Here is a 12,183-nt window from a genome sequence, read left to right as displayed (position 1 = left end):
TTTGAACATGTTGAAAGATGGGATCAGTCCTTGGAGAGGGACTTCATGCTTGGGAGGATGGAGGGACAGTGCTGGAGAGGAAGACCCTCAATGAGGTAGATTGATTCAGTCACTGGGGTAGTGGGGACAGGTGTGCCAGACAACAACAACAACAAAAAGTTATGTGTTTCATACTATTCCTTCACATTTTCCCAGAAGTATCTGCTTTTTTCTTGCACATTTCAGGTGTGTGTGTGTTTGTATTTAAATGTGTATCAAAAATAAGATCACAGTTTACATAATGGTTTGGAATTTGTGTTTAAAATTCAGTAACAGGTAACAGAACAACTTTAATTTTGGTATTTATTTGTTATTGAAAATATTGTAAAAATAGATAATTGAGTAAGATGTGTATAAATGTAAAAGGGGTAGGGGAAGAGAGAATGGGGTGGAAAAAAGGGAAGGAGGGGGGAGCTCTGGTGGCCTAGTGGCAAGGAGCTGCAACTACAATCCCAGAGGCTCATGGTTAAAATCCACCAGATGCTCTGCCAGGAAAGGAGGGACAATCTCCTCCTGTACCATACCAGTCAGATCTGATTTGACGGTACACACACACAAAAATAATAATTAAAAAAAAGAAAAAAAAGTTATAAACATTAGAAAAAAAGGGAAGGAGGAAAGCACTAGAATAGCAGAAGTTAGTGGGTGGAAAGGGATAATAGAATATAAAAGATTCAATGAGGACTTGAAAAGATGGGTGACAATAGGCATGGATCAATAATAATTATATAAAATACAATGCATATGAGTGATTGTTTAAAACACAATGTACATGGATAAAACATATATTTGAATGATTGCATTTAAACAAAAAATATGAAAAATATATCTACTTTTTGAATAAACAAGGATTCCTTTTTTGTTGTTAGGTGTCATCAAGTTGCCTAAGACTCATAGCAACCCTATAAACAAAATATTGGAAGCTTGTCTTATTCATTCCTTGTCCTTTTTAGGACAAGTTAGAACTCTGGAACTTTTTCAGTGTACCTCTTTCTTAGGATGAGAGATCACTTCTGATTTCGTAATGTCAGGAGGCAAACAGTCAGCCTTAAAGGGTTAAGTATCCCATTTTTTTTCTAGTTGCAGGGCTATCCTATGTTGTCAGAGCAGAACTGCCCTTCATATTGTTGTTTTATGTGTCATCAAGTCACCTGCAACTCAGTAGCTCTGAACTCTGCCCTATCTTGAGTCAGTTTCCCTGTCTCTGACACACTACCCCTTACATCAGTTACTGTGTCAATCCATCTCATTCAATGTCTTCCTCTTCCACTCTGTCCTTCCACCCTTCTAAGCATGAAGTCATTCCCCCAGAATTGGTCCTTCTTGGCCACATGCCCAAAGTATGTGAGATGGGCCTTCAAAATCCTTGCCTCCGAGGAGCAGGCTGGTTTCATTTTCTCCCAGATAGACATGTTTCTACTCTTGGCAGTCCCTGGTGTGTTTAAGACTCCTCCAGCACAACAAATCAAAGACGTTGATTCTTCTATTATTATTGGTCATTGCCTAGCTTTCCAATGCATAGCAAGCAATTGTGAAGACCATGGCCTGAATCAGGTGCACCTTAATCTCTAGAATGACATTATTGTTCTTTAGCTCTTTGGAGAGGCACCAGACAACACATTTCCTTAATGCAATTTGTCTTTTGAATTCCTGAATGCTATTGCCAAGAGAGTTGATTGTGGAGCCGAGCAAACTGAAACAATCTCAATCTCTTCTCCATCTATCAAGGTGCTGCCAATTGGCCCTGTAGTGAGAATCTTTGTCTTCTTCATGTTGAGCTTCAATACCTATTGAAGACTGCAATTCTTGTCCGTCAGCAGCAAATGCTTTAGGTCCTTCTCAGTTTCAGCAAATAAGGTTGTGTCATCTGCACAACACAGGTTGTTGATGAATCTTCCTCCAATTCTGATACTACATTTCCCCCCATAAAGTCCAGCCTCTCAAACGATCTGTTTCACACATAGATTCAGAAGGTATGGAGACAGTACATATCTCTGATACACTTCTTTCCTGATTTTGAACCATGCAGTGTTTCTTTGCTCTGTTTGGTTATCTGTTTTATGGTCTAAGTATAGGTTTTGCATGAACACAATCAAGCGTTCTGTGATTCCCATTCTTCTCAAAATTAGTCACAATTTGTTGTGATACATACAGTCAAATACCTTTGAGTAGTCAATGAAACACAGAAAGACATTCCTCTGCTTTTCTTTGCTTTCAGCCAAGATCCATCTGACATTGGCGATAATGTCTCTAGTGCCACAGACTCTTCTGAAATTGGCTTGTATTTCTGGTAGTTTTCTGCCAATGTATTGTTCCAATAATTTTGGATAATCTTCAGTAGGATTTTGCTTGGATGTGATATTAGTGACAATGTTTGATAATTTCCACACTCTGTTGGGTCACTTTCTTTGGAATGAATGTGGATCTCTTGTAGTAAGCTGGCCAGGTAGTTAGTTAGTTGTCTTCCAGATTTCTTAGCACAACCTGGTGAGCATGTCCAGCACAGCATCTGTTTGTTGAAATATGTCAGTTGGTGTTCCATCAATTCCTGGAGCTTGTTTTCTTGCCCATTCCTTCAGAGCAGCTTGCACTTCCTCCTTCATCATCATTACTTCTTGGTCATGTGTTGTCACATGAAATTCTTCTGTATCAGCTTGGGTTTGTTCTTCAGTTCCTTCAATTTAAGAAATGCCAGCAAGTTCAGCCCTTTTGACCTTCCAACTCCAGCTCTTTGTACATCTCATTATAACACTTTGCTTTCTCTTCTCGAACTGCCTTTTGAATTCTTCTGTTCAGCTCCTTAACTGCCTGCTTTCTTCCTTTTGCTTTGGCTTCTTGGCAATCTAGAGTAATATTCAGAGTCTCTTCTGACATTCATCTCGGTCTTCTCTTCTTCCTCTGTCTTTGTAATGACCTTTTTCATTCTGCATGGATAATATACTTGATAACCTCCCACAGCTTGTTAGAATCCACGGAAACCAAAATTTTACTGTGAGTCCTCCATAGCAGTTAAAAAAAATTACTTTTCTTTTATATTGGTTTGCACATAAAATTTCTATACATTGTGTTTCACACACTCCTTCTTTCACATTATGTTTCATACAATCATTCTCATACATTGTTTTATTATGTTAGTCACCATTGATCTATGCCTGCTTTTACTTCATTTTTTCAGGTCCCCACCGAATCTTTCCTAATTCCTTTATCCCCTCCATCAGCCCACCACAGTCTGTGACCCCACTTTCCGTTCCCCTGCATCCATCCCTTCCTCCTTTGCATTTTATTCACATCTTACTAGTTATCTCCACTGCATTTTCAATGGCTGATTTTTGAGAAGTTCATCTTCAGGGCTTTCTGAAGATGTTGCCAGGTGTGTTGAAACACCAAGTGGCCAAGCAAGCATGCTGACAGTTACACCACTCAGGAATTTCAGAAGGATCGGGCTCATTTTGCTGTGCCACCAAATGTAACCAAATCACAAAATTATAATTTTATCCTTGCAGGTTTTATAATTTTTAAAATGAGGGCCTAGGCAAAATGCATTTTCCACTTCCTAGCTCAGTCATGCTCCCTGCATTACCTGGACATTTTTCACAGCCTTCCCAGGAGCCACGCCTCCCAGATAAATGGGACTTGTGATTTTCCAGGCCTCTTCAGTGGGAGGCAGACTTTCTTCAAGGACTCGAAGACCATCAATTATCAGTCGACCACCACTGTTTTCCCGAATAAATATCACCTGGTTGAAGAGAAGGAAAAGAACATAGCTAAGCATATACTAAAATTGGGGAACAGGCTGTTCTGACTGTCCTCTTAACTCTGCTCCACAAAACACTATTTAAAATGGCATTTGCTTTCCTGAAGCTCAGGAATTTGTCACTTCTTCCTCAGCACAGTGGTTCTTGGCTTTTTTTCTTTTTTTTTTTTTTCAAAAAAAGAAAACTGTTCTCATCAATTCTATTTTTGCTGTACATAATTCACACGTTTCCAGGTCTCCTTATTTTATGTACCAAACTCAAACCAAACCCACTGCTCTATAGTTGATTCCAACTCATCGTGACCATCCACCGGATGGCTGAGGCTGTACATTTTTGTGAGAGGAGGAGTCTGATTGTCTTTCTTCTGTGAGCATCTGGTGAAATAGAACCACTTCCCTTAGTACCAAGTAATGCTCTGCACCACGGGGGCTCTTTTACTTTTTTATATATAGCTGTTTTTACCTGTTCACCTTCTATTTACCAATTCATTATGATTAATGTACAGGATTATAAAAATGTGTTAAAATAACTTAACTATATAGTTTCTGATTTAAAACTTCAGGCTTTAATTCTGAATGTTGTTGTTGTTTCATGCCATTGAGTCGCTTGCAACTCATAGCGAGCCTATGTATAACAGCCCCAAACTCTGCTCTGTCCTGTGCCAATCGCACTGTCTCTGAGACTCCCATCCCGATTATCCCAGTCACTGAATCAATCCACTTCGTAGAGGGCCTTCCCCTCCTGTGCTGTCCCTCCACCCTCCCAAGCATGATGTCCCCCTCCAAGGACCGGTCGGTCTCTCCTTACAACATGTCCAAAGTATGTTGGACGGAACATCAGAATCCTTGCCTCCAAGGAGCCACTTGATTTAACCCTCTCCAGGATGAATCTGTTTGTTTTCCTAGCAGTACATGGCACCCTTAATACTCTTTTCCAGCACCACAGCTCAAAGGCATCAATTCTCCTTCTATCCTCCTTAGTCCTTGTCCAACTCTCTGATGCATAACAAATGATAGCAAAGATCACGGCCTGTATCAGATGTACCTTAGTCTTCTGAGAGACACCATTGCTCCTCAGTACTTTGGAGAGGTCCCTAACAGCAGACTTTCCCATGGCAATATGTCTTCTAATTTCCTGGCTACTGGTGCCGAGAGTGTTGACTGTGGAGCCAAGCAAACTAAAGCTATGAACAATCTCAATCTCTTCACCGTCCATCCTGATGCTGCCAATTGGCCCAGTGGTCAGAATCTTTGAATATATTTTAAATTTATCACACTTCTGTATGAATATTTTCTCAGAAGGTTCAGCCCATATGTTCTCTCCCTCTTTTAAAATTATTGCAATTAACTATAATGCATTTTATGGTACTTTCTATCTTCATTACATGGAAACAGATTTGCTTAAATATTTAGCTATTTCTCCAGTGGTTTTTCTGCCTTTCTGTGTGTATTTGTTCTTCACTGTGGATCTCCCTAAGTAGGCCTATTCTCTGCCCTATAAAAGACATTCAGGAATAGTTGTTGAACACTATAGCCTATATAGGTAGCAAAGGAAAAACTAAAATGACAAATAATTAGAAACCAAATTTAATTATGTTAGCTACTGATCCTTTGGTTAAAAATAATTATACTTAATTTGTGTCTCTTTTAAAATTATATATTTTAAATTTTTTATAAGAAATTAATAAAGAAACACTCTGACATGAAACTTTGAACTTCCTCTTATAGAATTTTAATATCCAAGCTTCTAGAGAGAATAGTGGGGTAATTAGAGCTGGACAGTAGTGAATATTAGCTGATAATGCTACTCTCTGCCTTCAACTTACATCATGCCACAATCCATCATTGTATTTCTCCTGACTTCTAATCTTCAGTTTCTTGTGGCCAACATTGAACATGAAAACCAAACGACCATGGGCCAAGAATAGCGTCATGAAGTCATTCTCTTCTTGATCTGAGACATAGAAAATCATACCATGGGAGGAGCGAGTTTTCAGGCGAATGGAAAACTGAGATCTGGTAAAAGAAAAAAAAAAATATCATCTGTAAACTAGATTGAGGATTATTGCTAACAAAGTAGGAAAAAAGAGAAATAGTACTCATTAATTTAAACCCAAGTTGTATTTCTTCTAATTATCCCATTGTGTTACTAATAAGTATTGGCTAATGATAGTATTTAAAAAATGTTAAGGCCTTCTCCATTTTTTTAAGACAGCGATATAGTCTAAGTTTAAAGAAAGTAAATATAAAAAAAAAAAAAAAAAAAGACAGCGATATAGTCTAAGTTTAAAGAAAGTAAATATAAAAAAAATATTGTTATATGTAGCTTTGAAAATATGGGTAAAATGAGTTTACTAAAACTATGTTGATGAGGTTTGTCTATATGGAGAAAATGCTAGTGAGTAACTAATCTGCATATAAAAACAATATGATTTGTGTATTATAAGAAGGAGAAATTAAAATGGTTTCTCAAATTAATCAAAGAATATAACGAGTTTAAAAATAGTCACCTGAAAATAGAAATAACAAAAATACAAATCGAAAGCAGTCTTCTAAAATGTAGCTCAAGGCCAAGAATAGATAACATTTGTTATGCTAACTTCCAATTTGATTGACTTTAAATTCTTCTAGAAGAATATAAAATAGTTATTCTGCTAATAATGCAGTAGTAAATTAGGAAGCATTATCGTGAAGGCACTGTTACACAAACAAACAATTTGAAATGACCTGAACAAATTCAATTTAAAGAGACTAGGATGCTAACGGTAGAAAAAAAAAATTCTCAATAATATTACAAAACTGGAGGGCTATAAAATTCCAGGAAAAGGTAAGGTGAGGAGCACACATGTACACATGTATTTATATTTTTAATGTCTCTGCTTATCAACATTCTAATAATTTCCATTTATAATCTGAAAGCAATTTTTATTAGGGAAGAAAGATGATTTCAAGGTTAGATGATAGATTATGTGAAATTTGCTCTATTTTCTTATCACTAATTGGCTTTGCTTTTTAATATCACACAGAATCCTGAGGGAATTCTGTCTTATGTACCTTATATTGAAAGATAAAGTCACAGAGAAAAGAATTTCTTGGAAAGCATCAATCATACTATTTAGTATTTCAATGATAAATAAACAGAACAGAGAGACAAGATAATAAGGTAAAATGACATAGGCAAACTCAGTCAGGCATTGAGTTTCTAAAACAATGTGTTAACTTTACTTTTCGCCAAAGTCTCCTGTTAAGTGTTCAAACTCTTGGCGGCTGTTGGCTGTGCCCCCATATTGATAGGCATGTTCAATTGCTCGGGGGCTGTTGGAAAAGTGGCAGTGAGAGTCTTTTGGAGCATCCTTCTCCTGGAATTTCAGGCCAACAGGATCCCATGAAGGTGCATCCTTACTCTTTTCTCCCTTTGAAAATAGGAAACAATAGTCAAAGTGATAGCATTGACTTGTTAGTAGTAAAACTTAGTTATAGCTCTATCATTACTACTAAAAGACTAATAATGATATGTGCCTCTTTCATTTTTGAAACATTAGGTCCTTCTCATCCCTTCCTCTACCTCCAGGCAAAAGAATGCAGCACCCACAGCTGTAACAACAACAGCAATAAAACACATTAACAGACCCCAAGTTCAAGTCTGAAATAGTAAAGCTGAGCTAACCTAAAGCTATATTAATAGCCAAATTGTTGTTTAAAATAAATACTGAACATCTTAAAGAGAGGTTAGGATGGGTCGGGGATGTTTGCACAATTTGATGGGGCTGAAGGAAATGTAAGGATCTTTTATTAAAAACAATGTGTTCAAACTTTGTAAATAAATCAGTATAAAATTAAAAAAGGTAGCACTGATCAAGTTATATTAAACTCAGTGTAGTTATTTAAAATAATTATTCCCCTAAAAAGTATCAAAGTTATATTATGAAACTTTTAGTAGTTAACTATCTTTGTAAATTTCAGAATAGTTATTGCTATTGTACACCGTTACTGTTCTTATGCTGTTTTTGTGCTGTGATAAACATTATGTAGGAAGAAAGACATTGAAGTTTTAATAGTTGAAACCACAAGAAAAATGAGTGCAAAAATAAGATTTTAAAATATATTCTTTACTGAAAAAATAATAAAAACACTGACAAACCCATAAAATACTGGCAAAAATTATTCTAGATGAGTAAACCAATGAAGCCTTTATATTATGGACAACAATATCAATTTAACCCACTGATTATTATTTACATATGTTGTGTAAGAAATTAGCATAATTAGCAGCACCTTCAGAATATTTAAATTATTTCTGACATGATATACATATTTTAATGTAATAGGATGTAGAATATTTAAAAAATAATTTTATATTGGTTTGTATACAAAATTCATATGTTTCATACTTTCCTTCACTCACATTGTGTTTCATACAATCATTCTCATACACTGTGTTTTATAAAATGAATCACCATTGAACTATGCTGACCATTACCATCAAATCTCTACTGATCTTTCACATTTCCTTTACTCCCCTCCCTAAAGCCACAAAACTGTGTGACTGTGATTTCCCCTCACCTATCCTCAACCCTCTGCTCCCACCCCTTCTTCCTGTGCACCCCATACATGTTTTACTAGTTATTCTTCTATTTTTCACAGTAATAGTCTTACATAGTATTTGTCTTTATGAGACTGAGTTAATTCACTCAGCATAAAGCTCTCCAGTCTTTCCCGTTATGAAGTGATTTTCAAAATTGTTGCTCCTGAGTGTTGCATAGTATTCTATCCTGTGACTGTACTACAATTTATCAATCCACTAAGTTGTCATTGGACACTTGGGCTGCTTCCATGTTCTTGTGATTGTGAATAATGCTTCTATGTACATTGGTGTACAAATCTCCAATTGTGTCTCATTTCTAATTTCCTTGGGATATATTCCTAGCGCTGGAATATGTGGTTCATATAGAATCTCTATGTTCAGCTTTTTTGAGGAAATGCTAAATTGTGTGGTTGTACCATTTTACAATCTTAACAACAGTATATGAAAGTTCCATTCTCCAAGATTTAGAGTAACTTTTAAGCACTATCTTGTGTTCTTGAAACTTCACTGCTGATCTTCAAATTCAGAAGAATTTACTTGGAATAAGAATCTATCCTAACAATTTGCTCATCAATATCATTAAAGATTTATGTCCAACTATCTTTATCCTTAAAAAAGGGAAGATGAAAAGGACTAAAAGTCAGTTAATGGCTATATGAATTATAATAATTGCATAAAATAGAATTGCTGTTGTTATGTACTGTTGAGCCAGAATTGACCCACAGCTGATAGTGGTGTTGCAGAGGCACTAAATCTCACGGAAGGAGATTGTCATCCTTTTCCCATGGTGCAACTGGTGTTTTTCAACCACATGGCAAACTCTGGGAATTGCATTGCAGCTTCTTATCAGCAGGCCACCAGAGGAGATTATTGTTTAAATAAGTTCTTTTAAGTTCATATTGCCTAGATTTAGGATTTTTAAGAGTTTAAACCAGTTATCATATGTATTTCTTGGAAAATATTTAAAAGTAACTTATGCAGACATAAATTTGAGAAAAGATTAGCAAACATTGACATTATACTTACCATAAAGTATAGATGAAATCTATAGTGATTTGATATTGTGTCACTTGGGTGTCTAAGAATATTTACCAGACAGGCTAAGAGATTTTCTATAATATTGAAAGTTTGTGTTTGTGTAGATTCAAGAATAGTTGATTATAATATTGAGACTATGAATATGTATAGGAAACTACATTTGATAGCTTCATTTGAAAAACAATGTTCATCTAAAATGATAATGTATTTTTAATGATCTTTCTCCCCAGACTGCAATGTTCACCAGCTCTTTGATCATCTTATCAGTGCTTAAGTGACAATTTAAAAAAAGAAACAAATTTCTCTGAAGAAACATTTTGGGATCCACCAATATATTAAGGTGATATTTTTAAATTTTTTATTTAAATTTATTTCTTTTTTGGGAGGGCGTGTGTGTACCATCAAGTTGGATCTCACTGGTAAGGAGGAGAGTGCCCCTTGTTCTCCAACAGCGCATCTGGCAAATTTGAAGTGTGTACATCTGGGATTGCAGTGCAGCTTCTTGCCAGTAGGTCACCAGAGCTCACCTATATTAAGGTGACATTAAGATTGAAGAATCTCACACTGATCTCTGAGAGTTGAAACTAGCCAAATCTTTCATAAAAATCCATGAAAAGATCTTTCTGCTTGAGGTGCTTAAAAGCTATCCTATGTCAAATTCAGGAAAGGAACATTGTTGTAAGGTGTTGTAAAAGATACTGAAATATTATAAATTTTATTTTATATGAACAAGGTTTGTTTGTGGTGGTTTTTTTAAAAACACACATAAAGAAACAATGTATGGAAAAAATAGTTTTCGTAGGGATCCTAAAGGTCAGTCCACACAAATTTAAATACAGGGTAAATGTCCCGGTATAAGACATTCTGGTGCCACAGTGGCTAAAATCTTGACTGTTAATGGAAGGGTCTGAACTAACCACTCCACGGGAGAAAATGCAGCAGTTAGTGTTTGTAAAGACCAAAACTTTGGAAACTCTAGGGTGAAGTTCTCCTCTGCCTTACAGGGTTGTGAGGTGCAATCAATTCCATGGTAGTGGATTTTTGCTTCAAAGTGTAATGGTCATTGAAAAACAATCAGAAATGAAATGAGAGGCTGATGGAGCCTCTTCTTTCTTGCTGATCACCTAGGAGCCAGCTTTGAAAGCCAATCAGTTCTTCTGAGGAAAGATGCTCAGCCATGAGAGAATGAAAATTTAAACCACAAGGAGAATCCCTATCAGCCCAGTAGATTGGCAAGATTCTAAATACTTGCTTCTTTTTAATACTGGCAATTGTGCAGGACAGATCTTTCAATTGCTGTTTAAGGAAGTGTAAGTTACTACTGCCCTAGCGAGTACAAATGCACATGCCCTTGGGCTGAGAAATTCCAATTTCAAGAATCAACCTTCCACAAATATTCATAAAACTTTAAAAAGATAGGATAGATAATGTTCATTCAACATTTCTAATATGCCAGGCATTGTGCTAAGTGTGCTTTAGGGAGTAGCTCATTTAATCCTCAGAAACAGTCAAACATTTACTCAACACCTATTTAGTGCTAGGCATCGTTCTAGGTACTTAGGATACTTCAGGGAACACTGCATTGGAGCTTGAATTATAGCATAGAAGACAGAAATCAATAGTGAGTATAATAAAATACATAATACATTAGGATCTTACATAAAAAAAGAAAAACAGAAAAAAGTAAGAACAATCTGTGACACTGGTATGGAACAGAAGGCTGGCTGAGTTATTAAACAGGTGGTCAGGGTAGACCGTACTCAACTGATGTGATATGTTCAATGCTGGAAGGTAGCAAAGGGAGAATGGTACAGGTGGAGGAGTTCAAGCAAAGACCTGAGTATACACGACATAGTTGAAGACCTAGGAGGCAGCAGAGTGAACTGACGTAAAGGGGCCTGGATCACAGGGGTCTCTTGCGATACTGTGTGCAGGTCCCTGAGTGGTACTATAGTTATGTACTGTGCTGTGAATGTAAAGGCTAGAAGTTTTAGTCTACCCAGAGATTCTTTGGAATAAAGTCCTGCTGATCCACTTCCAAAAAACCAGATACTGAAAACCCTATAGAACAAAGTGGCAATTTTTTTTTTTTGAGGTGATAGTGTAAGGACTTGTTTTTTGAGTGTAGTAGGAAGTCCTCTTGCATGTAGGAATGATATCTGATTGTCTAGGACAGACTGTTAAGGATAAAGGGAGAAAGAAGATAACCTGTTGAAAGACACTACAGTAATTCAGATGTGAGATGATGATGGCTTGTGTGGGAGCATGTGAATACATTGTCAAAATTGACCTCAGACAGGAGACATATGTCCTGAAAAAATGAAAAGGACTAAGTATTTAAATGGTGGCAAGGCAAAGTTTATGAAGATTTCCAGTCAGTAATGAAACATAGGGAGAGAGAAAAAAAGAGATACACACATGCAGACAGAATGGAATTTTGAAACTCAAGTTTTTGATGCTGTATCAGCTGTAGTTGATGGCACAGCTTTTAGTAAGTATGTGAATGGTGAAGTAAAGGCCAGAAAGTTGGAGAGAATAAAAGATCAAGAACTTTAATGATTTCTAGAAATGTGACAAAGTTTGAAATTGATACATTAAAGCAAATGCTCCCAGAGAATTAATAATATTAAAGAGTGATTGAGGGAGCACTGGCGGTGTAGTCCATATGGAGTTGCCCTGCTAATTCAAGGGCAGTTTAAATTCACCATCCACTCCTAGAGAGAAAAGTGGGTACCCTCTTCCTACGTAATTTACAGCCTGTGAAAAC

The 12,183-nt window shown here is 36.4% G+C and overlaps 1 protein-coding gene across 2 annotated transcripts in view; it reads right to left on the bottom strand.

The window, feature by feature from the left end:
• Nucleotides 1-12,183, bottom strand: part of LAMA4 (laminin, alpha 4) — a 229,742-nt gene that overhangs the window by 17,386 nt on the left and 200,173 nt on the right. For both annotated transcript variants that reach the window (XM_006879028.1, XM_006879027.1), the window contains exons 31-33: nucleotides 7,019-7,206; nucleotides 5,620-5,809; nucleotides 3,620-3,775 (exon numbers count right to left, since the gene is read on the bottom strand). In XM_006879028.1, coding sequence (XP_006879090.1) covers nucleotides 3,620-3,775; nucleotides 5,620-5,809; nucleotides 7,019-7,206 — 534 coding nt within the window. The remainder of the gene's footprint in view (nucleotides 1-3,619; nucleotides 3,776-5,619; nucleotides 5,810-7,018; nucleotides 7,207-12,183) is intronic.

This window comes from Elephantulus edwardii, unplaced genomic scaffold, assembly GCF_000299155.1.
Source record: "Elephantulus edwardii isolate Elephantulus edwardi_28Jun2011 unplaced genomic scaffold, EleEdw1.0 scaffold00002, whole genome shotgun sequence".
NCBI lineage: Eukaryota > Metazoa > Chordata > Mammalia > Macroscelidea > Macroscelididae > Elephantulus > Elephantulus edwardii.
This window is presented reverse-complemented; position numbering and strand designations above follow the sequence as displayed.